Here is a 27543-nt window from a genome sequence, read left to right as displayed (position 1 = left end):
GTTTTAAAACTATGATCGAGCCATCAGACACTCTGAAGTTCCAAATATTTAAGAATCAAAACAGCTTGAGGACAATGTCACCCAAACTGCCAGAGGCTCTCTGTCTTCAATACCCAGACATTCTGACTGAAAGAAGGGAGGTGGGGGAGATTTTAAACTACCTTTGGAATCTGATTATCACTTAATGAGAAATCTTTTGAAATACATTCCTTATTCCCTTTATAATAAGGTACAATCTGATTATATTATGCTAATTACACAGATAAGTTAGGAGTTTATATTAGATGCCTAGCTGCTGCCAGATATCAGCTGGAAATAAAGCCATACACAGATACACACATATTTGGGTTGAACTAGTTGTAGAACTGTGTAAGGAAGGCTATGCTAGGCACATTTACTTCTTGATGTTTAAGTTTTAGACAGCTCATTTAAAAACATGTATTTTAAATAATTTGTGGCAAATATCTTTCTACATATTTAGAATGAGCACATTGTAAGGAAGCTTCTTAACAATAATGGCAGATAGGCACAAAATATTTGGAAATCACAATGAGATTAGAGAATAGCTATTAAAAAGGTGGATGTAATAATTAAACTGAACAATTGGGAATATCAAAACTTCAAATCACACATTCACTGAGGCTTAGAGAGAGCCCTATGATTGGGTCTCTTTATGATTGGGATACAAGCAGAAAGGTTTAGTAAAAAATATAGAAACTACTTAAACCCAAAGCTCTTCATTTGTTTTCTTATATTGTTTAAATTTAAAGCATTGTTTCAAATTAATTGTCTCAAAAGAGTATAGAAATGGGTGTTAAAAGTTTCATCAACAATTTATTAACACTTACTTATTCACAGGTACATCAGCATAACCGGTATGAGAATGGACTGTCAAGAGTGTTTGGTAATCCAAACTAGAGAATTGCCAGGATTTGGATATAGAATATAGATATAAGGGCTCCATCTAGTGGCAGCTCTTCCTAACTGCAGGCATGTTCCTAAAATGTATGTGGATCTGTGCAACTACAGATGAGGACAGTATATGTCAGATTTGAATCCAGCAATTTAAACGGAGGGTCTTATTTGGGATGAAACATATGTTTTGTTTCCTTTGCAGGGTGGGTTACTGAGGAAAGTGGTAGCCTGTTCTCTGGAGAAATTTAAAAAAGCATTAATTCTTCCCAGAAGGTAGACAGATTAACCAGATCTTCTCAAGGTCCTTTTCTATCTTCTGATAGGACAATAATTTCCCTTGTTTTCCCTCAGAATTTACTTATGGATATATTGTTTGATATTAGGTTTTATTTCAGAAAATTTCCCTGTTATTTTTTTTAAGGAGATAACTTTTGGTGATTTTCTTCATACTGAGAAGTTGCTTGTCCAAAAAATTATCCACTACATTATGAAAGTAGTTTCTAGAAACAAATAGCAATTAAATGAAATATAATTCTAATACATGCCTCAGTTTTTCATTTTGAATTCTTTCTACTTCTAGAAGAGTGGGAGGGAGGCCAGAAACCAAGGAGAGCTGAAAGATCACTTTACCAGCCAGGAGAGAGGGGAGGGAGGGGAAGGGAATTCTGGAACTGTCTGAAGGAGGGGCTTTGTCACCAACAGACTGGAGAGTGTGTCTGAATCTGAATGTGATTTCTGTCATCCAGTTTCTCTCTGTTCTTCTCTATCACTCTGTTACCTCCCTTCTTTCCCTTTTTTTCTCATCCTTACTTCCCTAATGTACTAATTTCTCTCCAACCAGCTCTCACGCCTGCTTTCACTCTTATTATTCTAAAATACTCTTACTTAAAATACTTCAATTACTGTTACTATTCTGAAATATTCTTACTACTCTAAAATGTTACTCTATCAACTAATAATTTACTTTTCATTTTTCACTTCAATTGGTTCAAACGGACATTGGCATTCTTTTCCTCTATAAATATAGAAACACTGGGCTACAAGAGCAAAGTGTAGGTCTCTGGTGAGTTTGAGGCACCATACTCTTAAAGGAAATGATGATGAGAGTTTCCTTCAATGTATATTTATGGTTTCTAGAATTTAAAAAATCCTGAAAAGAAGCCATCATCAGCCAGCTAGCAAGTTCTCCTCATATAATGAGGAGGTAGCAAGTTCCCCTCACACAAAGAGATTAAAAGACAGGCAGATGGAGTAATTAATATTATCTGTATAAGCAAAATAGTAGATGAGAAATGGATTTAACTTTGGGAAGATTTCACTCAATTCTGTAGTCAGTTTGTGTTGAAACTCAAATAGAAAAAGATGGGAAATAATTCTGAGAGAAAGCTAAGAAAGAAATGCTTTACTTAGAAGGAAATCAAGATCCTATGAGGCAATGAAGGAAATGTGGTTAGGAGCTTACCAACCTAGGGCTTTCCTCTCTTAGATGCTGTTTTTCTTTTTAGGGGCTATATTCTGCTTCCCCTCAAACCCTTAGATGAGGGAAGTATCTAATGAAGCTGATGCTAATGGCAGTATAAATAATTTTCTCTCTACTCTGATATCAACAGACCAGATTCTGACCTCTATAAAAGTTTGGCATGGGACACGTGATTTTATCACAGACAAAATCTGTGATCTGTGATCTGTGATCTATCTAAATAGTTCATCATGTTAATGCTATAGCTTTTGTGGCTTTTTTTGATAATTTTGGCTGGAGTATATGACATTTTCACTTTAGGGATACAGGTGGTGGAATCTGTCCATGAAATGATGCCAAAATGCAATGTGTAAACATTGTCAGAGTGAACTATGGTCAAAGGCCTCTGGACAGGCTCTTCCTTATTCTAAAATGGACAGCATGAGGCAGAAGTTAAATTTTAGAGCTAAAATAGGGTTGGGGACTCCCTCTTCCCAACTACCTTTCCCTAATCCCATTCCCAACTCAACTCTTTACCATTTCCCATGCTTCCAAATTTTAAAAGTAGCTTGAGCAAAGTAATCTACCAAGTTGTATGTACAGGGAGAAGAGCCTTAAAAGGGGGTCTAAAACCAGATCCAGCCATCTGTTTGTCTTCTCAGTTCACAGTCACTTCACCTCTCTAGGACTTTGGGCCTCTGATAAAATGAGGAAACAGGACTTGATTATCTCTAAGATGTCTGTAAGGCCAAAACCATGGCTCTGTAAGTTCAACCTCATGCACTCATTTCTCTGAAATATTTCTGGAATCTATATGCATGACTTCTTCCAAGATGAGAAAAAAAAAACCCCAAATAAATCAAAAGGATAGATGTTATATATTCCAATTCAATGAACAAAAGCCACTTCTTAAACTTTTTGGACAATGTTAAGGTCCTTAGAACACAAATAAAGGGAAATTAAACACAATTGCTAACACGTGGAAGAGGAGCTTAAAAGGTCTTAGGAGAGGATCTGGAGGATTGGAGGGGAGGAAGATTAGATTAAAAGGGGGAATTAAAAAAAAACACTAGAAACAAAAGACTAAGAATGGTGAATGAACTGAGAGTTAAGATTGTGTAAACTGGACATAAACTTCCACTTAATTTAAAAATCCTGTCATCCATTTAATTATTGTATAAACATTTATTGAGCACCTACTATGCTTCTGAGTCTATGACAGGCACGAACGATCCATGGTAAGCACAACCAGATGTGCCGTCTGGAAGCTCTTCTGTCTAGAATGCCTCTTTTAAGTATTGTCTGATCCTTTCAAGGAGTTGATGGGAGAGAACAAACAAATACCAAATAGCTATGTGATAAGTGCTATAGATAGAACAGAATGTGGTACTATAAAATATGCAAAAAAAATTAATAAGACCTTATTATCATAGGGAAGAGAAATTTCTTCCAGTTAAGATCAGGTAAAGTTTTATGATGGTGGTGATGCTTGAGCTGGATATAATTTCAATAATTTAGAAAGGGAATGGGAAGAGCAAGACATCACAGTGGAGGGACCAGTGTGGGTAAAGGCAGAGGTTGAAAATCACAGGGAATACTCAGGGAAAGGTAAGGATTTCTAGGTGTCTACATCACTGGTTATGTATAGTTAAGGTGAAGAAAAAACCAACAATTCTTAGATTCAGAGGAATCAGATTTCCTTGGAAGAATAAATAGATGTCTATGATATGTAAATATGTGTATGATCTAACCTCACGCAAAGTCATGGGGTGGAATGAACAGCCTTCAGCGAAAATGTCCCTCACCCCACTGAAGGAAGTGAAGTAAACAAACAGGAAATGCAACTGCTGAATGAATATTCACTTCATTGCATTTCTGAGTGCATCATTCTAACATTGGATAATCAGGACTCCCATGCTCCCCAATAGTCGGTAAGAGGCAGTGGTCATAGGAGCAACCCTTTGGGGACACAACACAGAAGAAACTCTTCAATCCAACAGTCCATGTCTTTTAAAGTACTGGCTTCCATCTCCTTCCCCCAACATGTCAGGGGCCTATAGACACAGTGCTGTTGAGGAGCACCATCTTTCACTATGTTCTCTCTCTTCTTTAGAACGAACAAACTGGCAAAATTCTCTTCCACGGATTCAAGGGACTCTGGTTGCTACTTATCTTGTCCAGTAAGGTCTCTTCTCTTGTCACTTCTAGCCTATCAAATCTTGCCCTAAATCTTGGCAAACATTGATAATGGCCTCCCAAAGGCCATAAGACCCGGTAGGGAGAACTATGTGTATAGCTCCAAATGGAACAACCATGCTCAAACACGAGAGATTTGACTAGATAAAGATGCTACTTCCTTTTGCTATACACAGGTTGAGGGCAGGGACAAAGGGACTCACCACATTGCCTTGTACTGTCTTTTTTTCTGGAAGCTCTCTCATCTTCCCACTTGGTTGTGAGACTCTGTGCAGAGGAGACCATGTTGTATCCCTTGCAGAGCCTGGTCTATAGTTGATGCTCCACAAATAGTTGTAAACATTGCACTTAATGTTTTCATTATATTCTCCAATAAAATGCCCATATTTTGAATTTTGAATGACATACCTTAAACTTCTGAGATTCAGCTATAGTAATTGTTTTCCTGTGGAGGAAATATGGATTTTTCTGATGAAAATAAGTCTGTGTCAGATATTTTACTCCAGGTATAGAGATACCTGACTATACACTGCTTACACATGTTAAAGTTGGGGGAAAAAAAAACTAGCACAAATAATACAATTGTGCAACAGTGATAGTTTAAGAATGAATATATATATACATATATATATGTATATATATACCTTTCAAACTAGAGAAAGATTGGATCACTTATTTAACTTTTACTCAACACTCGTTCCCATACTCATTGAAAATTATGGTAGGTTTGAAAATAATATTTGTAAAAATTTGACCCATGGCTTTTTCTTTGGGTCAAGCCTACATTGGTTCTGATACCAGACTATTAAGAGTCACAGGATTTCAGTGCTTTTTACATAAACACTGTCAGGATTTCACAATCTTCCACTCTTTAGGTACTGCAATTAATAATATTAGGCAAAAAAAAAGTGTTTTGTAGCATAATTTGGGGAGATACTGGTACAGCTTCAGAGATATCCTTATCTGTGCCTGGCTTACATCCAGTTCCATTGCTTATCTTGCTTAGTGCTCAGTGAGTTGTTACCAAGTGTGAGCTTACTGTCCTACAACAAAATCCAACAAGGGAAACTAGCAGATGAAGTAATGCTTCTAGAGCTGGAACCAGTGTATTATTTCCCTTCCCTTTCAGTTTTCTCTCTTTACTTCCCCTGGAATTGCTCTTTGGGAAGATTATGACAATCACATTGTTAAAAGTCCAGGGGAGTCAATATTCCTAGATTTTCATTTATTCCTTTTAATCAAACATCAGAAATCTCTGGCTTCTCCAAAATAGAAGGCTTGCAATCTATATCCTCACAAGAGAATGTTTCCAAACCATTCTCTTGCAGAGAATGTCAAAGGTGAGGAAGATTGGAACCTGTCCCACTAGCAATCGGCTGGCAGGCTTAGAGAGAGTCCTCGATATGGTAAAATTCAACACTTAAAAAACAGAAGTGGAAACACGGTTCTATTAAGGCATTGTCACCCTTGCTCTTGAACACACAGTTTGTTGTCAGAGACAGAAGTGTTCCACCTTTGCACCTTGGTTAATGCTACTAATCCAGGTTCCTTGATCACCCAAGAAACTTCTTCCCAAGCTGGAAGCTGGAACCATCAGTAGATACTCAAGTGTCTCCAAACAATTAGAACTCTAAGGGGCCCTCTTAGTCTTGTGTCAACAGGATAGAAGCAGCCGGCCACTGCCTTTGGAACATCATGGGGAGTTAGAGGGATGAATCTATAGCAGCAATAGCAGCAATGAAGAGAGGTCAGTTTTACATACTAGAAACAGAAATGACCCCGAAAGTTTCCAAATATAACTAGAAAACTTGACTGCATCTGCTTTGACTTTTGTAGAGTGGGATGTTTCAGAAAATACATTCTCTGAAATGTTTAGATCAAATGAAGCTGAAAGGCTGCATTGGAGAGCTGACACCCAGGATCTCCTATAATATTAACCCACACGCTTTCTATGCACATCCTTTTTTCCACAGCCCATGTTCTATTATCTTTCTATAATGTATACTTGGGTGATGGTCTTACTGAGTGATGGGGAAACATTCTGGGCCAAGGCAAGATGCTTTTCTTAGTGGAAAGCAGTTGTATTGCTTGGGAAAAAAGGTTCATGCAGGTGATCTCACATCTGAAGATTTCCCCCCAATAACCAGATGACCAGATAACTACAACCATAAGAGAGGGCACATCACCAACCCAGTGTTTGAACATTTTATTGAGCCTCACAAAGATTTAGCATTGCTGTGAGAGGAATTTTACTGGAAACTCAACCCTGCTCTTCTTGATACTACGTAAAGGATCCATCTTCCTAACTTATTGAATTTCATTATTTGCATAACTTTTTACTGACCTAGTGTTTCAATAAACCTGCTCTTTGGTCAGTATATCAGGAGTCAGTCAAACATATTGTCTGATTGAATTCACCAAAGGCTTAGAGTAATAGTCTTGTACCAACATGCCGACATGGTGGTTTATCTGGTTATGTTGTATTGTTGCCTCTTGATAACAGTGTCTCCATCAGAGTAGACATTCTTGATCTGTGTGCCAATGAGGGGCAGAAATTGACTGAGGGCGGCATTAACAGCCAATGAAAAGACAGGTTAGGAAACACACTATGTTTTCTAAATATTTAAATTTTGGTGAAGATATTAAATAGATTTTATGATTTATAGTAAAATGTTTTTTTCTGGCTTCCTTCATCTAGTCATTTTGGCAAATTCAAATACTTTTCACTTAATATTTGAATGTATAAATCTAATTTCTTCATTTTCTTTCATCTGAGTACACCTTCTCTTCAGTTCACCTGGTGAAATATATTTCAGTACTACTTTTTAAGCAAGCAATTTTATTAGTAATATGTGTGCAGCCATCTTTAGGATTAAAAACAAATTAATGTTGATTTGTCATCCTCTCTTTAAAACTGCCTTTTTCATATTGAAAGTGGTAACCCAATGGAAGACCCGGAAGTGACTGGGATTGTTAGATGTTTATATAATTAACAGTTCTAATTAACGGGGACGCATGTATTTTACAGGTTTCAATGAGTGATAAATCAGCACGATGTAAATATTAGCATGTTATACTGATTTTGAGTATTCCTTGCCAAAAATCCACTCATATTTTGAAATTACTATGTCTAGATGACTTATGTCTGAAGGTGGAAATTATCATAAGGGAGCTTTTGTGACAATGTATTATAAGCCATGTAAGTTGGTTTTTAAAAGTTGTCCACTAATGTCTATTTGGTTTGCAAATCTGTAGGAATTCTACCAGTATTTTTCAGTGCTTGTTCTTTGCACCTCTGATCCTTCTCATTCCCCTTCATTGTGTCTTACTGATCCACCAGATATAGACAGCTGCCTCAGGAAAAAGATCTCAATAAAAATCAAAGACCAAGAGGTGAGTCTATTGGAGTCATCATGAATTCCACTCCTTTGTTGTTGTCAATCTTCTTTTTTTAAAGGCACACCTTTAACTTTTTGGGGGAGGAGTGGGGTTGGTGAGGGGCGGTTAATACAAACCGCCAGATTCTAAATTCAGGCAGCAAAAGCAGTTATTCCAAAAAAAGTCAATACTCAAATTAATGTATTATTGGTTTTGGTCACGTATGGAATAAATTAGATTTTTTAACCCCCTTAAGTAATTAGTGATTTTATTCAATCTAAAAAAAAATGCTTCTTTTCATTATTACCTGCCTTTTCTCAGTATGCAGCATGGCAGTACAAGTGACAATGAGGTGCTTTGGCACATCACATTTCTTTTCCATTTGGTCAGGTATCCCTTTTCACTTTTTCTCACTTCCTATGGGAGAGGAAGGGTTAAAGCATTGGCGCAGGACAACGTTGTCACATCAGGAGTGGCAGAGGTGTTTACTATGATCCTCTCAGCTTTGTGCCTCAGAAGCATCTCCTGAAACCCTGGGTTTGATGTGGAAACCTGACATAAGAAGAGACTTGGGAAGTCCTCTATCTGGCTCTTCTCTCATCTCTCCTGTTAAAGATTAAACAAAATTGATGGGATGACTTGAGATGCTTCATTGCCACCAAACTATACCCATGAGTTTGTTTTTCCTTTACGTGATCTTGTGAGGCCAGTGGCGGGGTGGGGGGCATCTATCTTGATTCATGACGATCATTCTATACTAGGAGCTGGAAACAGTGGTACCATGGTTTGGTGTGAGTGTTTGACAAAGAAAATTAGGCTCTGAAAGACATTTCTCATCAGAAACTGTCAATATATTAAAATGCATTTAAAAGTTACTTCTGGGAAACATATTAAATAGGCCAATCATTTAATCATTTGCTAAATGTCAAACCCTATAAAATCATGGTATAATGTCACCCTGACATAAAGCAACATCAAAATTAGTGCATCATCTATAAAGTGAAGTATCATTTGCCTTCAAGTGACAAATTCTATTGCCAAAAAATACCACTGTACTTCTAATAAGTGACACTCATTTTAATAGACCCTACAAAAATACAGTATTTTCAATGTCCCCATAAAACAGTTAACTTACAAATATTACTCTCAGAGCTTTGGTGACATCAATATGTGATACTATTGTGAAAATCCTTATAGAATACTTGAAAAGCTAGCATATAAACTAAATTCATTATATATATATAATATATATATAATGAGGAACTATGAGGGGGAACATGCATACAACCAACTCTGGGAAATTATTCTGGAATTTCAAATGAACATTTTAATCAAATTAATGACTAATATATAAAAGAAATATTTTTAAAGGATTATAAAATGAATTTTGATCATTTATAGAGGAAAACAATTCTAATGTAAAAAATAACTAATTCTATATTAACTATGCTTGTCTTTCTCTCCAGTAAGACAGACTCAGGATTTTATATACTTTGAAACTTTTTTGGAAAAAAAGTATTTTCTCTATTTTTGCCCACAAAAACAGGCACTGAAATTAATATTACAGGTAGACCACAGCTCTGAGAAATTATATTTGCAGTTTCATATTTAAATACTAAAGTTTTTTAATCATCCACCATAACTTTCTAACAACAGTCTTTCTTAATGATAAATTTTATCAATCTCCAAAACTCATTTTAAATGATTTAAAAGTAGCAAATTAGATAAAGCAACACACAAATAAATTCCACATTTACAAGTAAAGAAATCACAGGGGCTACATTTTATAATCAACATAAATTTGAAAGAAATAAAGCAATATCTTTCCTGCCACCCATCATTCACTGCTTAAATTTGTGGTGAAAAAGATTTATCTATAATGACCTTTAGTCTGTATCTTAACTCTGTGTGTATTGTAATTAGCTAAAGGCATTGAACAAATTAGTTTGTCCTATTTTTATTCAGGTCCCAGAGATAAATGGCTAATTTATGAAATATTTCACTCTGTGTTATGAGAATTTAGCAAATGAATATGGAACCAAATATAAACACTTTATACCATATGTACAGTTACTTTCATAAGGCATTATCATGTAATTTTTATTGAAAAAGATTCAATATAGTAAAGTCTTATTTTAAGATATAGTTTCTTTCTCAATCCGAGATGTTTAGTTTATGAAAATATTATTTTTCTCTATATTCTTTTTGTATATATGCCAACATATACCTGTGCTAGAAATATTTTATGGGAATTACAATTCTTTATATTTGTATTTTCTATATAAAGGCATATACAACTTTGAGGCAGTGTTTCTGATGGAGAGCAGAATTCGTAAAGAGCTTGTATGTGCTTCCGTGCTCTGAAATTATATGAAATCCACTTCGAGAAGAAACTTATTTGATTAAAAAAACAAACCAAAAACAAAAACAAAACTGCACCAATGCACAGCCAGAGGCTGACAATTAAAACTAATACATAACCACATGAACATCATATTTATATAGTTAACATTTTTAAGGATGATCAGTGCTAACATATAGTATTATACATTTGGCACTAATGTTTGCCATTGGTCCAGCAATTGGCAAAATTTGTTTCTATGTATAAATTTATTTTTTGAACATTAGGTCTGGCTAGACGTATCTTCACTATTTATAAAAAATATTTAGACAGTAAGCTCACGTTGAATAACTAGGTCTACTGTGTTCTGGAAACTCTTCAGTAGTAATACAGCTTTTTCATGTTCCATATGTACAAAACTATGTCCATTTGCCTGTAAACACACAAATAAAACAGGGCAATCAATGCAAGATACTTGTATGTCACTTCACCATTGTTTCTCATCATAAGAGTCAAGGGAGTATTGAGCAACCACAAGTTATCAGTTTTTAAAATTCACAGAATTGTAACTATGGAAACAACGAATTAATTTCATCCAGTATGACTCAATTTATTAATTCAACAAATATATTTATGAAGCATCTGGTATGTCCTATCTGGGACTGTCCTGGCCACTCTGCTAATCATGGAGATACACTGGTGAATAAGAGCCAAATGTGTTTGAAATATGGTACTTGTTCTGTGGTTGTTCTTTTGATTTGCTTGTTTTTTGCAGGAACTTAGTTGAGATGTTTTGGAAGTGCCCACAGGACCATTGCCTTCTTGCCATTTAATTTCTGATAGAATAAATCCATTGGCAAGGTCGAATATTTCACTCATGACACACATGATTGTGCACTCATAGTATTATTAAATCTTATTTTGCCTTACTGAAAAGTTCTTAGTTTATGCATTTTTATACGAAAGAGATCATTTTTATTTCTCCCATTGCTAAATGCAAGTATATTCATTATTTATACCAGTGGTTCTCAAGGATGCCATCTAATATACCTAAGAGATCGATCCCTCAGAGGTAAAGCACATTGACATTAGTAACAGTGAAGATGCTTGCCATCTTCTAGTTAATAATCATCAATCTGTGCATTCAAAATCCATTTTTGAAAGTTTATTTATTTATTTTGAAGGCGTGTGCAAGAGTGGGGGAGGGGCAGAGAGAGGGAGAGACAGAATCCCAAGCAGGGGCTCCACACTGTCAGTGTGTAGCCCAATGTGGGGCTCTATCCTCTGAACGCTGAGATCATGACCTAAGTCGAAATCAAGAGTCAGATGCTTAACTTACTGAGCCACCCAGGCTGACCCCCAAGTCCACTGTAAACATAATTAGCCTAAGGTTTCAATTTTGGGATTCCAACTGACTATTATTTAACATTTCAAAAATTTTCTGTAATGACTGCTCATGGTTCTTTTTCCTTTTTTTTAATTTTTCTTCTCTACATTAAATTACAGATTCTCTTGATTGGAATGATTTTTATTATTAATATATACAAAAGTGGATCCCATAAACCTTCACTGTCATGACGGACAAAATAAAACCCAATCTTACTGGAATTTGGTAGGAATAAATCTTGGAAACTTAATAGGCAACAATTATGTAACTGTTTTCCTTATAGGCTGGGACGCCACTGATTTGGAAGAGTCAGCCAAATTGACTACTTGGCAAAGTATGGACAATAGAGCCAGTTAATTGGTTGAGTTTTTCAATTTTCAATTTGCTGAAACTAATTTTGGGAATCCATTGCCTTTTTTGTTTTATTTTTTAAATGCTTTCTTAAAATATGATTAATATTTCACATAACCACTCAAGATATTTCACTGCTTTTGACTTTTTAAAATTTATAAGAGTAGGGGGTACCTGGATGGCTCAGTTGGGTAAGTCTCCCACTTTTGATTTCAGCTCAGGTTATGATCTATCTCACAGTTCTGAAATGGAGCCCCATGTTGGCTCTGCGCTGACAGCAGGGAGCCTGCTTGGGATTCTCTTTCTCCTCTCTCTCTCTGCCTCTCCCCTGCTCATCTTCTCTCTCTCCCTCTCAAAATAAATAAATAACAAATAAATAAGATTGAAAACAGCAGCTTTCTAGCATTACTGGATAGTCTTTATATCATAGATGAAAATCGTGGGACACAATATATGTTATCACTAGTTTGTTAAAATTGGTTGGCCAATGATGTGATAAAAAAGAAAGTCCTAGAATATTGCATTTTTTAAACCAAAGTACATCTAACAAGTAAGGAAAATACTAGGACACAAAAATGTAAACCCATGAAAACCCATATAACTAGAAGTTTAAATTTATTTTGAATTAAAGAATCTCCCTCTCTCTCTCCCTCCCTCCTTCCTTCCCCCATTCTCTCTTTCCTTACTCTTTTCATCTCTCTCTCTCTCTCTGTATATATATATATATATATATATATATATATATATATATATCTGTAGCTATCATCTATCTATATCTCCTTTAATATGTATAATAACATTTAGTTAATTGAAATGCCTATCATGGTTGGCATTGGCTGTTGCAGTGGCAGGAAACAGTAATTGGGTAGAACTTTGGGTTTGTTACACAGCCCAAATTTCTTGCTTTAAGTTATAGTTAAAAGCAGACAACTGGGTTCTGTGTGATGTTATTTCTGGTTAGACGGTGATGTGGAATAGAGAGAGCACAGCATATGGTACATTCTTTTTATTCTCAATCTGTATCTGACATGAGGAAAATAGCAAACTTGGGTGAAAGGTATGTTTATTTTTGAGGAATAATCTAACTACCTTAATGCTTCAGTTTGACCAAAAGGCATGCCTTAATTGTGAAATAAATTTAACTTTATTTACTTATTTACTTACTTATCTTAAGTAAGCTCCATGTCCAATATGGGGTTGGAACTCACAACCCTCAGGTCAAGAATCACATGTTCTACGGAATGAGCCAGCCAAGTGCTTCTAAATTTAACTTTAACCATGGAGTCCTTGAATGTTAAATATTGTTAATAACTTTGTGAGTGCTCAGATTTCCTCTATCAGAAGACTCAGAACCTGGAATTGGAATGAACTCAAACCCACCAAGAATTTTCAAAGCATTGTTTGAAATTTAAATATCTTGGTGTTTCAGGGAAAAGGAATGTTTTGGGATTTGGAGGCCATCAATGGTATATTGTCCACCATTACACTTCACCATTCCTGGTTTTAGCAACTACTAGTCTCAAAATAATGTCAATTTTGAGCCTCCTGGTGCTTACCACAGGCTGTGTTCTTATACTGACTGTACAGAAAGAGGAGGCAGAGTAAATCCACCCATATACACCCCAGCCCAGTGCTTTGCCTCATCTGTGTTGGGAATGGGGGGACATGGAGTTGAGGTTTTGAATCTGACTTGTTCCCTATTCTCCAGGCAAAGAATAGAAATGGAGAGAGCTGAGGCTGTAGCTTTGAGACATAGCAACTGGGCAGGGAGGGATTGTGGCTGGCTCTTCAAAAAAAAAAATAATACCAATTTTAAGGGCATAAGTGACACAGAACCCAGATAGCAAATTAATCATAGCTGTTAATTTTTAGTGATACTTTTATCAAAAGTTCTTCAAAAAAGGTTGCTCTGTTTCCACCATTTTTTCAATCAAACATAAATCTTTACGTGTTAACTGTGCCCAAGGCATTGTGCTTGGCACTGGGGATAGGAAGTAAGAAAGAGATGAGACAGGGACGCTCCCATCAAAGAGGTGACTATATGGAAGGGGAAATTAGCCATGGACACAACTAAAAACAATGTAGAAAATGCCTTACCTGTAGTAAGGACTCAGCAGTTGCTGAATTGAATTAATATCAGAAGAGATAAATAAAGTACTAGAGTAGCTCAGTGGAAGGAAAAGAGAGAGGTTAAATTTCCAGAGAAGTTGTTTCTCTGAGGTACATAAGAAGTTTCTCTGGTAGTCACATCTGGCAAGAATGTGATTAGTGAAGGGCCACAATCAATGTTTTGTCTCAAGGCTGGGGTTCTCTCCAGCCTTAGACACATGAACAATTGGCTCTTTCAAGTAAATTTTTCAACAATCGATGCAGGGAAAAGAGTTTTTATATGATCCAGGTATGTAATCATTTTAATGAGAATTTAAAAATAAAAATACCAGTGAGTTGAGATCTTAGGCTTTAGCATAAGAAGCAACCATAAGATTAAACTAATGTGGAGGGGCTTGATAGGATGTGGGGTTAGTTCATAGATTCCTTTCTTCAAAATGAAGAGAGATAGTTCAGTATGTGAAACATTTGAACAGAACTTTTCTGGAGAGACAGAGAGAGGGAATGAGAGAGAGAAAACGTGAGAGTGAGAGCAAGCATGATCTAAGCTAATCCTGTTATTTTATAAATGAAAGAGTTATATCTCAGAGAGACCAGCTAAGTGACTGAGGCCACACAGCCAGGGCTGAATAATCTGATACCATAATATTTCTTCTCATTATTTCTCTCAATACTTCACTGAAATAATAAGACTACAATTGCTTCCATCGATTTGAGCTGGCATTTCACTGATTATGCTAAAATAATGAACATTTTCCCCTTGAAATTATTGCTATATCACCTTCTGACATAATTTTGTTCTTCACTGCAAAACCTAACTTCTCATTCAGATTCCTATCAGGATTAACTTAATTCATTCTAAAAATACTGGTAGAAATAACATTTAATCCTAAATTAGCATCTCCAGAAATGCTGAATCTCTCATTCTTATTATAGTATTAACTCTGGCTTAATTGGGTTCTTGTAGCCATATGTGAGCTTTCACTCTCAAAAGTGGAAAGACTAAGTCAGGCTATCTGCTAGGATAGTGCCAGGAAACTTGAGGGGAAATGGATTAAAAAAGGAGAAAAATTTTAGGGTAAAATCTATAAATTTGGCATCTCATTGAACATGGGTATAAGAAACAAGAATCAACCTGTGATACAATTAATGAAAAATGGAAATGAAAATGGAGTTTGAGGCCATGGCAATGTGTGCAAGGGAAACATTGATCACATATTTAGAGACAAAAGAGTAGAGTCCAGGAAGGAGGTCAGAATGGCAGCATTAGCAACAGAGGTTAGGTTTTACTGCAGTCTGGTATTCACCACATGGAAGGCTGAGAGATTTATCAGAAAATACGTTTAAAAGGGAACACTGTGAAAGAAGGAAAATCTAACCAAGGGAGGATGAGGGGGCTGCAGCTTGGGACATGGAGAGCAGAGCTGAGAGATAGTGTTTGCTGTTGACCTTGGCATCTAAGAAAACCTGTCTGAATTAAGGACGGGGAAGGTAAAGCAGAGCCTAATCCTTCCTGCCCAGGGATGGCAGAACTATAGAACAGAGATTCCCATGGGACCGATGCACGAAGGGGAGAGAATAGGAAAGCTGGGTTCCTGAGAGCTCCCGGGAGGAGAATCACTGGGAAGAGTTGTCATGAAGGGGGATCAAGGTACTGTGCTCATAAAGTAGCAGGAAATCCAAGAAAGTAAAATCTTTTCCAGTGGCCCCAGTGAACCCTAGTTTTCTGCAGCAGAGTAAAAAAGCAGGGAAAAGGAATAGCTAGATGAAGTCTGGCCTTGTATTTGGGTCTGTTTCCAAAAAACAGGCTTCAAGATGTTCCGAATCATAGTCCGGGTTCTAATTCAAGGCTAGAAAGATCCCATGTATAAATGAGCTTTTAATATCACTTTAAATATCAGCTTTTTGTTTTCACGCTTTGTAAGTGAAAAATGAGAGTTATGTAGTTGGAAACTCAAATACAGGGCTGATTTTCCAGAAGGAAATAAGCAGATTGATAACTTAGATCACCAAGTTAAATAAACACTAAGACTCTACATGCAATTTTAGTACCCAGACATGTTTTGGATCCAAAACCCAAGCTTTGGTGAACCTCAAGAGGACTGTTCAAAATGCCACAACTAAGGACTGCCTGGGAATGGCTTCAAAACACCAGGAGGACTCTGAAAGATCAGAAAGCACATTATTTTAGGAAGTTCACTAAAGATTAAATGAGTTAATATATGTCAGGTGCGTAGGCCTGGCAAACTATAAATCAATCAAATGTTAGCTACTACTATTAATATTACGTCACTATTATTTTCTTGAATTTTCATGGAGTCACAAATAGAAGGACAAAATGTCAGAGGAACTTTTCTTTTTTCTTGTTAGTTAACCTTAATTTTTTTTAAAGATGAAAATGTGAGGAGGATCGGAGACAGTACATGAAATATCCAAGCTCAGAGTGCTAGTGACTAGGTGGGAATTTATGTCACAGATGTCAACTCTGCATCTTGGCATAATTCGTCCCATTGGATGTTGTGAGGTTGGTAATGACTGTTTTAGGTTCATTACATGAATTCAATATTTAATATTAATTGAACCATTTCTTGATATGGAACATTATGTTAGACCTGATGTTGGGGGATACAATGATGGAAAGGGTTGGAAGAAGGGTTTGAATACTTATGGTTGTCTTATGTGTCTGACTAGAAAAAGAGCTGAGGAAATAAAGGACAGTACTATGCAATATTAATTGCAAGGTATAAATCCAATGATGCTTTGAAAGTGATGCATATAACCTACATTTGTGCATTTCATAATTTGGATATACATAATGGAAATGCAAAAGATGGTTGAAAGACTATATGTTAAATTAATGAAATTTTTATTTATTAGAGAAATTTTAATGTTTATTTATTTTGAGAGAGAGAGAGCGAGAGAGAGAGAGAGAGAGCGTGTGTGCATAAGTGCGGGAGGGGCAGAGAGAAGGAGAGAAAGAATCCCAAGCAGGCTCTGTGCTGCCAGTGTGGAGCCCGATGTGGGGCTCTAACCTACAAGCCGAGGGCACACCACTGGTCCGTCTCGCCCGCCACGCCGGGGAGGTGGAGCATGAGCGCACGTGTTAGGACCCGAAAGATGGTGAACTATGCCTGGGCAGGGCGAAGCCAGAGGAAACTCTGGCTGGATCATGACCTGAGCTGAAATTCAGAGTTGGATGCTTAACTGACTGAGCCACCCAAGTGCCCCAGCTAAATTAATAAAATTTTAAAATACATTGCCACATTTGGCCACATACATGTTTATATAAACACAGTGTCTATTGTGGATTATAATAAAATGTGTGCACTTTAGAGGAAATAGCAATTTAATGAAAAAATGAGAAATAAATGAAATGGCTTATTAAGTTAAAATGAAGTTAATAAAAAAAATTTAGGAATGAAAAGATACTCTGAAAATTTTATGCTTCCAGAATATATGGCTAATGGATTTCTGGCTTTAGCCGATTTGAAAGTATAAAGGAACATTTTACTGTATAATCTTTATACTGTTTCCAGAAGATATCCTACCTTTTAAAAATTCCATTTGATATCTGTGCCATAAAATGATTTTTAATTGCCCCTTTGCATGATTTAGATATGGAAAGATGGAGGGTTAATGAAAAACAATATTTACAATAACAACAAAAAGTAGAGCTTTGCAATTATGGTAATCAATTTACTATAAAACATACTTGGTTTCTGGATTTCATCCTTTTTTTCCTTCCAAGATCTATCTTTGATTTCCTTCTGGTAAATGCTTTGTTAAAAGGATAAATTATGGATGTTTATACTATAGAACTTCTACAGAGGATTCTGTAATTCAAGATTCAGGAATTTTGTTGTACCCTTATTATTCAAAACTTTAAATTTAAAACCTAATTGCGAAGGAGTCTTGGCTGAAAGGTAGGTGGTATTATCCAATAAGACGGACAGCATGACTCTTTTAGGATACAAAAAACAAATGGAATTAGAGACTCAGAGGTGTGATTTTTGTTGACTGAAACTCACCTTCAAGGACAAATATTTAAAGGGTCAGCATAGATGCAGTTTTAATTAAAATTTTTTTTAATGTTTATTTTTGAGAGAGAGAGACAGAGAGAGACAGAGAGACAAGTGTGAGCAGGGGAGCGGCAGAGAGAGAGGGAGACACAGAATCTGAAGCAGGCTCCAGGCTCTGAGCTGTCAGCACAGAGCCCAACATGGGGTTTGAACTTGGAAACCGCGAGATCATGACCTGAGCCAAAGTCGAATGCTTAACAGACTGAGCCACCCAGTCACCCCATATGCATGTATTTCATATATTAGATATACATTAGTACATTAATATCTTTGAATGCCTAGGCTCTTGGAATGAGGGAAAACTTAAAAAAAAATACAGCAACCATATTAGAGTTATGAGGGCAAGCCTTCATGGTGTTTAATCCTGACAGCCAGACATTATGAGAAACAGTAGAAATCTTAAATAATTATAATTATGTTTCACATTAGCTACCTGGAATTAATTCTCATTTCAAAATTTTAATCTGATAGAGTGCTCTCATTAAATATTGGCATATATTTGGAATTGAATATACTGCATAATCAATACTACACTGACTTTATGCCAAGTCATTTGGAAACTTTTCCTTTCTATCAAAAATCTGAACTATAGATCCTAAATTCTGGGAGAGTTCCTATGAAAAGTTTACACAGAGCTTTTTAAATGTGAGAAGTCTGAAGTCTTAATGGCTTTTACTTTAGTATTAAAAACTCTTTATAGAATAAAACATAGATAAGAATTTCTCTTCTGTCTGAAGTGCACACATGTATTACTGCTTGAATATTTCATGAATTCAGGCTCAGAAAAGACATGTTAAGATAGAATAGACTCAACTAAATGAAATACTTTGTCAATTTTTGGTTTACAAATTTGGGCATGGAGGGCACCTGGGTGGCTCAGTTGGTTAAGTGTCTACTATTGATTTCGGCTCAGGTCATGATCTCATGGTATTTGAGTTCAAGCCCTGCATTGGGTTCTGTGCTGACAGTGTGGAGCCTACTTGGGATTCTGCCCCCTCCCCCTCAAAATAAATAAATAAACTTAAGAAAATTTTTTAACAAAAAAAAGTTTAAAAAATTTGGGCATGGAACTGATAATAGTCATCTTGAAGACATTTACTTATTTATCTGATTTTAGAATGCTGTTTTCTTATCAAACATCTTAAATGAGCATCTCTAACAAATGGGTTTCCTACCTTGGTTTGCAGAGCAGTTCCCTGATAAGATAGATGTTATTTATTTTAAAAGAAATAGAAACTGCGAAGTGAACCGAACTGCAAAATCAACTTCTCATTTTCAGGGGCTCATTGTAGCCATGTTGGTTTCCATTTGGTAAAACATTTTCTCTTAAAAGAAGACAGACTGGGAGCTGATTTTATTAAATGTTTAAAGTCCCCTTCTATCTATCCTCTCTTCCTTCTTCGTTTTCTGCTCAGGTAATTTTGGGCATGTCTGCTTCCTGGGCTAGGTTGTATGAAGCCAGGGACTTAGATACATTCTTTATTACATTGTTCACATTGCTTGGCACAATACTTTGTACACAGTGCGCGTTTAATACATATTTTCCAAATATATAAATAGCAAATGTGATGAATATGATGCTATCAGTAAAATTTGTTGCAGTAAAGCCAATATTGTATAATGGAAGAAGGTCAAATAAGTTATTTAACCTCTGTCAACAGTAGATACCTTGCAGGGTTGTCTTGTGATATAAAAGATACAATAGAGGTACTTAATTGTTATTTTTATTTCAGCCAAATTATGGAAGTTAAAGGCAGACTAATGAGCTTAACTTGTTTTTGTTGGTTTACCTGTTTTCCTTATCTCTTATTTTTTTGATGTGCAATAAGTATTTACTCAATCTTTTATTAGCTGACTGTACTGAACTTCATAAATGGAATGAGATATGGAGTGAAACTCTGGCATATAAAATCATAAACAATTTTGAAAATAATTTTTTGGTGTCTTCTAATCAAATTGTATCAAAAAATCTTATTCTTTGAATGTATCACATCATTATAAGCAATAGTTTCTCTAAACACTAAAAATGACATGACATGATTACTGACCCCCTCCCCCACCTTTCCCTCCAGCCTCTCTTATGTTTTTGATTTTCAACCACCAAATAAAATCATAAAGAAAAGCATTAACTCATTTGACCTTGCTGGGAAATGCTTTAGTGAAATTTCCAACCACCTTAAATTTATTTTTTTTTGAGTCTCATACTTCCTTTTAACCATAATGAAAATTTCTCACTCTACTTTTTGTAGCCTTTTTGGGAGAAATTTTTAAAAATTCAGAGACATGAATATACTCTAACCCATTCTGAATGACTCATGATGATAATTATGAACATGAACTCTCTGTGGGATAAAGCTGTGGGTCCAGTTAGATGCTTCTATAAGAAACATTTCCTAAAGTGTGTTCTGTGGAGGTAGTTAATTGATGTTGTTATTAAGAGGGATGTATGGTTAAATATGTTGGGAAATAAAAGTTTGAAAGATTTTTCAGGGTCTGAAATGCTTAATACATTGTGAAATACTGAAGCAAGGGATAGAATCTGAGGTGGCTCAGATAATTTAAGGGATGCCATTGGGAAACACCTTATAGTCTATACTTAACGACTCTGCTGTACTTTTTGAATTTTGTTTCTGTCTTTTAAAAGAAGTTTCTCGAAGAACGAAATTGGCCCTTTGTAGCAACGTGGATGGAACTGGAGAGTGTGATGCTAAGTGAAATAAGCCATACAGAGAAAGACAGATACCATATGGTTTCACTCTTATGTGGATCCTGAGAAACTTAACAGAAACCCATGGGGGAGGGGAAGGAAAAAAAAACAGAGGTTAGAGTGGGAGAGAGCCAAAGCATAAGAGACTCTTAAAAACTGAGAACAAACTGAGGGTTGATGGGGGGTGGGAGGGAGAGGAGGGTGGGGGATGGGTATTGAGGAGGGCACCTTTTGGGATGAGCACTGCGTGTTGTATGGAAACCAATCTGACAATAAATTTCATATAGTGAAAAAAAAATAAAAAATAAATAAATAAAAGAAGTTTCTCTCCCTTCCTGCACAGTGAAACTGTCAGCTATGACTTCCTGCTGCTGACGATGTGCCTGGATCCAGAGGGTTTCTCCTTGGTGGTCTGGAAAGGTAGGCAAAAGATTCCAAGTATCCAAGTATGAAATCGGGTCTTATGAGTAAAAGGCATGATATTTAGTGCATGGGCTTTGTGACATTAATTATGGCTTCTCAGAAGCACTTTGTTTTGAGGTTGTTGAAGAAATATGCTAAGCTAAGTAAGATAACACTGTTAGCAGCTAACCACACCTACTGGTCATTCAAAAATGTATAAAACTTCCATTCAGACAAGGAAGGTTTGATCCGGTGGTCAGATACAGATACAACACTATATATCTGTATATGACAGATTCAGGCATCTGTGGACATTTCATTTAGACTTTTGGGAAGTCTAAACTTTTTTTCTCACATTCTGAGCCTTGAAAGCTGTATCTCACCACCTCCTCCCCATTCTAAGCCCCCTTTGTGTTTCAGTTCTCCAACTCAGTACAAAACCTTAAAATTCTAGGATTTTCTTTCTTTAAGCCTGCAATTTCTCTCTCCAGTATTCTCTCTTTGAACTCCACACTCACTCATTCTGAATTGAGTCTCTCACCTCTGCTCCTTAACAGTGTTGCCAGGCTAGCCCACAGCTATTCCTCCTGCTACTTATACTCCTTTCTCCTCCCTGTTAAGCTTGGGGTAACTCCTGCTCACTCTCTTTCTCTCTCTCTCTCTTTTTTTTTTTTTGAGAGAGAGAGAGAGAGAGAGAGAGAGACAGAGAGAGAGAGGGAGAATCCCACGCAAGCTCCATGCTGCTAGCACAGAGCCTGATGCAGAGCTCCATCTCATGAACTGTGAGATCAGATGCTTAACTGACTGAGCCATCCAAGGCACCCAACTCCTGCTCAATCAAGAGTAAATTCTCTTGATAAGACACTCCAAGTCAAACAACCTACTGACAGCTAGCTGAAACTTGATAGACTTGTTTGTTGAGAGTGGGTTCTTGAATTGTCTATATGAATTGTACAACCAGAGTTTCTTATGACTAGAAAACAAGGGGGAAATATCTTATTTTTTTGAATTATCGTATCTTTTGATTATTTTATTTTGGTATCTTAGAGATATAGCCATAGACCAGGAATATATTTTGGGAAACTCTTAAAATTATGGTAAGGTAGAAGAGAGTATGAAATGATCTGCAATTATGTATCATATTAGTATACCTTATATGAGAAAAATCTGTTTTGATGACTGGTAAAATTTGGATGTCATTAATAAGTATTTATAAATCATTTAATTTCTTTTCTCCTGCCAAAGTTAGGCACTTGTGTGTGGACTAGGGGTGGACAGACAAATGAAGAGAATATTTTGACTACAGTCATATAGTAGAATATTATACTTATAAATATAATATGTAATATAATATGTAATATACTTACTTAAATGAGCATTGTTATAACTGTGAACCATGTTAACTATCAAGTACAATATATTATTTTCTCTAGTCTATTCATTTTTCAACAGAATAACTATAATTAATAGATTTTCTATAGTTAAAATTTTTTTAATGTTTTAATTTATTTTTGATAGAGAGAGAGAGAGAGAGAGAGAGAGACAGAGCACAAACAGGGGAGGAGCAGAGAGAGAGGGAGACACAGAATCCGAGGCAGGCTCCAGGCTCTGAGCTGTCAGCACAGAGCCCAACGTGGGTCTCTAACCCACAAACCGCGAGGTCATGACCTGAGCCAAAGTTGGATGCTTAACCAACTGAGCCACCCAGAGACCCCTACATTTTCTACATTTTAACATATTTTACATTTAAAATGTATAATAAGTTAGATTGAATTTTTTTTTAACTGGAAAGAACGTTACAAAAAAAAGAAACTATGATGTTAAACCAACAAAATCACTACTTCAAAAATGGTCAAATATTGGCAAATTCACATGGTTCAATCTAATAATTTTTTTGTGATGAATGTGCTTTTATTGTTCTCTCTCACTCCTGTAGGATTTGACTTTATGTATGAAGATGAGGTTGGGAGGGTTCAAGTCTCCCAGCATGGCGGTAGCTTCATTTGAATATGCTCATTAATTATAGTGTATTTATTCTGGGAAAATGAACAGTGAAATGTCGGAAACATCATGCAAATATATTTTAATTAAGATCATCCTCTAATGCACACCTCTTCATGTAATTCCTATGACATGTTCCTGATCCCATAGCAGAGTAAGAAGAGAATAGTGGGTAAAATAAGTTCTAGACAAAGAAAGGAACAGCTCTTATATAATAAATTTGGGGTTTGGTGGAGATTTAGGAAAGGTATATCTTTTTTGCTACTTAATATCTCTTTTGTTATTTGCTATTGGGTTAGATCAAACCCAATAACTCCCATCACTTAGGGAGCTCATTTGTTGATTTTTGTTTATTTCTTTGTTCCTTTTACCTTGATTTTCTAGGCTATTACATTGGTAACAAGGCTTGTAAATAAATTTGCTCCAGTAAGGAGCAAAGATCCTCCTATTTCTTTCTGAAAGTATAACCCACGTCTGCTTTTTAACTAGTATGAGTAAAACTGTGAATATAGTAATTCATTTGATTAAGGTCTATGTGCATTTTTCTTTTGCTGAAAATGAATTTTGATTTTATTGTACTTGATACAAATGAGTTCCAAAGCAAAAAATAAAATGTTACATCTTTCATAGTCATTTGTGGAGAGAAGAGCTAACCTGGGTGCAGCTCTTCTGCAGATTTTTGGCTTTTAACAGATTGGGTTTATGATTCCTTCCTACTTCTTGCATTAGGAAATGATTCCTTAGTGCACTTTGCTGTTGCTGTATACCTCTTAAGGACTAGAAATACTAAACTCCCATGTTCCTACATATAAGCCTTCTAGAATTGCATAGCTAGAAAAGAGTATTCTAACCCTGAGACTAGACACTAACTGATTTCTCATTTCCCTTATTCAGTATATCTGTATTCATCTATACTGATTATCCATCTATCTACCATCATCTATCACCTACCTATAGATATATGGATATGTAACATTTTAGCATGTAACATAAACATATATTATGCATTATATCTGGATTCTCCTGAATCCAGAGAGAAAAATCTTTCTTTTGCTACCTCTGTCATGAATGAAGACAACTCTTCGCCTTATCTCAAGTTATGGAAGACTTCTCTAAGCAGCCTGGCATTCCAAAGATCAGAGATCTGAGATTAAGTGCCTACATTTTTTTCAGGCTCAGATATTCAAAATAATTGTTGGAAATTCAGTAGAGAAAAAAACAAAACAAAACAAAACTAGCCCTTTCCTTTGCTAAACAGTAGCTCTTACCAAGTGTTAGGAAATTACATTGTTAATTTATTCTTGACTGTTTTCCATCGAAATTTTTAAAATCATTGAAGAGTGGAACATTTAAGCTGAGAGGACCTTAGATATAACATAAACCACACTTCATTCTACACATAGTTGTGAGTCCCATAGATATGATATAAAATGCTTAAGATCAAAGGGCTAGTTAGGAAATCCAAAAATATAGAACTTACAGAACAAAATGGCAAAAATAAATTTAGATTATTTTATGTGTGTATTTTGTTTCAATATTTTAACTCTAGAGATCAACTGCTGGCTTGGTCTTCTGCCTTCATGGACTGGACTCAAACCTGTTGGATGCTGTTTCTACTGTGACAATGCTACAGGTCAGAGCAACCCATAGTCTTTTCAGAGAACTATGATTTTTGAGAACTTGAGTTTTCATGATCCTGCTAGTTAGTTTAAAATATTTCTGAGCAGGGACCTGGTTGGCTCACTCAGTTAAACACCCAACTTCGGCTCAGGTCATGATATCAAGGTTTGTGAGTTCGAGCTCTTCATCAGGCTCTGTGCTTTCAGCGCGGAGCCTGCTTTGGATCCCATCTCCCTCTCTCTCTGCTCTTCCCTCACTCAAGCTCTCTCTCAAAAATAAGTAAACATTAAAAAAAATATTTCTGGGGTACCTAGGTGGCGCAATTGGTTAAGCATCTGACTTTTGATCTCTGCTCAGGTCAAGATCTCACAGTTGGTGAGTTCGAGTCCCATGTCGGGTTCTGCACTGATCGTGTGGAGCCTGCTTGGGATTCTGTCTTTCCTTCTCTCTGCCCCTCCCCTGCTTGTGCTTTCTCTCTCTCTCAGAATAAATAAACTTAAAAAATAAAAAAATAAAAAATATTTCTGGGAATAAAATATTAAAATATATGTATATATAGTTATATAGGGTTTCTACTTTCCTATAACTTTTTGAAAGTGTTTGGTAAATAGATAGATCTCCTCAGAGCCGAATTGTATTGGGCCCTTGCATTGTTGTAAATGTTTGCAGAGCCAACCTAGAAGGGTCCTTTCTGACATGTCTTTTCTTCCCAGTGTCCTGATAGATTATGTTGAACCATTTCATAATTGCTCCAAATGCTTAAATATCTGTGATGAAAGATACTTCTGCCTAGTGATATAGCGAGAAATTTCTGGGGTCATAAGTGAAAATACTGAAGCTTAAATAAACTGATGATACTTAAGTCCCTTTCTTTGCAATGTAGGAAATAATTAAGCAGAAGTGAATTCAGAGAGAGGAACAAAGAAAGCAAAATGATTATACCAAGCATTTACTTAGCTGTTTACTGGAGTGACCCTTTTCTGTTCCACAGAGCTTTAAGTTAGAGAAAAAGTCCTTTCTCTCAGACAGTACATTTTAATAAGTCATCTTATATATAGGTGCTTGTTCAAGCATCTGAGAAGGGGGAGGAGGGAGATATAACCATGTGTTTCACAGTTTTCAAACAGTAATAAGCTTACTGTTGAGAATTAAACATGGACGAGTCCCTTCTTCCTCATCCAAAGTCACATAGATACCCTATTTTGGTACCTCATGACTCATATTTGATAGCTATGCATAGATTATTGTATGTCTCAATTCTTCTTCCATTACCAAATAACAGTATTCATATAAACAAAAATATGCAGACCATCTACCATATGCCAAATCGTGGAACGTAAAGAATTATATGAGATTGAATTTGTTTCTGACTGCCTCTCAACCCCCCCCCCAAATAAAGGCAAATAAAAAATGTGAGAAGGACTTATTGCCAATCATTTAATTCAAGTCATTCAACTTAATAACATGGATACATATTTGTTTTATGTTGTCATTTGAAAACAATGCTTTTTATCTCTCTTACCTGAAGGATCTTATCACCAGGCTGCAGCAGATTGGATGCTGGTCCATCAGGCTGAACCCTAGTAACAAAGATACCCTATAAGTCAGAAGTAACAGAGGTTAGGATTATTATCAAGAACTAGCCCTAGTTAAAAAAAATTTTTTCATTCACATAGAAACAATGAAAACAGACTAGAAAAAGTTTACATATGTAAGCTTCAAAGGTTATTACAGCATTTTAAGCAAGGTACCACTCTTCAAGTCAAGTTTGAGAAGCAACATCTTATTTGGATAACAAAGGTTTATCTTGTTTTTAAAATACACTTATAATTTATAAATTAATCTCATAGCATAGTCTTAATCGCTTTCTTAAATAGTTTGAAATATGGTACTAAGCGATTCTCCATATAATTCTGAAATTGTCCTAAGGTATTCTTCATTGAAAATGTATTCTATTCGATAGGTTGTAATCTGTGTACACTTTAAAAACCTTATCAGAATTACATGTAAATATTGGTTTATTTTAATCAGTATTACTTTGTACGTTACTGGGAATTTTAATATAAAATGCGTATGAACAAATTAAGCATAAAAAAATTCCAAGCATAAAGTTTCTACCCACATAGTTACAAAACCCCTAAATTGATTAATTTAGTTTATAAAAAATCAAAACAATTTTCTTGATCATGTATATAAAGCAAGCATTATTGAATGTCTACCATATGCTAGGTTTCGATTGCTAGTGTTATAGTGATACACAGAATATAATTTTTGGCTTCAATAAGCTCACAATATAGTAAAAGTCAAGAAAACAAGAATTATAAAAAAATTAAAAATATAAATAATTTATATAAAAATATGTATCAACGTATAAAATTATATCTTAATACAGTTATTATTTTTTTGTTCCTAAGAAGTATTAATAGAATAGAAGATAATATTTTAATGTCATTGCCTGTTATTCAGTAAATCATCTTATTTGTTGATTTGTAAACTTGATGACTCTCCCTTCAGCCCATTAGCTTTATATGCGTGTGTGATGGTTTAACAAAAAGACCCGAATTGAAATACGTCTTTGTGTGTTTTTATTTAGCATTT

General features: G+C 35.7%; 1 protein-coding gene, 1 long non-coding RNA gene and 1 other non-coding gene across 9 annotated transcripts in view; 2 read left to right on the top strand and 1 right to left on the bottom strand.

Annotated features, from left to right (window-relative positions):
- Positions 1 to 2605: 2605 nt before the first annotated feature.
- On the top strand, positions 2606 to 27109 carry LOC128313889 (uncharacterized). The gene is made up of 3 exons (XR_008294949.1): positions 2606 to 7963; positions 21266 to 21342; positions 24875 to 27109. It is a non-coding gene; the product is annotated as an uncharacterized LOC128313889 (long non-coding RNA).
- LRRC7 (leucine rich repeat containing 7) overlaps positions 8778 to 27543 on the bottom strand; it is a 550975-nt gene continuing 532209 nt past the window's right edge. For 6 of the 7 annotated variants that reach the window (XM_053214212.1, XM_027058879.2, XM_053214209.1 and 3 more), the window contains 2 exons: positions 26468 to 26542; positions 8778 to 10722 (listed from right to left, as the gene is read on the bottom strand). In XM_053214212.1, the coding sequence (XP_053070187.1) occupies positions 10615 to 10722; positions 26468 to 26542 (183 nt within the window). In that variant the 3' untranslated portion in view covers positions 8778 to 10614. The remainder of the gene's footprint in view (positions 10723 to 26467; positions 26543 to 27543) is intronic. The other variant, XM_053214211.1, reaches the window with a different exon arrangement.
- LOC113599692 (small nucleolar RNA SNORA51) lies at positions 13567 to 13696 on the top strand. Its single transcript, XR_003420605.1, has one exon. It is a non-coding gene; the product is annotated as a small nucleolar RNA SNORA51 (small nucleolar RNA).

Source organism: Acinonyx jubatus, chromosome C1 (assembly GCF_027475565.1).
Source record: "Acinonyx jubatus isolate Ajub_Pintada_27869175 chromosome C1, VMU_Ajub_asm_v1.0, whole genome shotgun sequence".
Classification (NCBI taxonomy): Eukaryota; Metazoa; Chordata; class Mammalia; order Carnivora; family Felidae; genus Acinonyx; species Acinonyx jubatus.
Note: the sequence above shows the minus strand (reverse complement) of the source record. Positions and strands in the feature narration are given on the sequence as shown.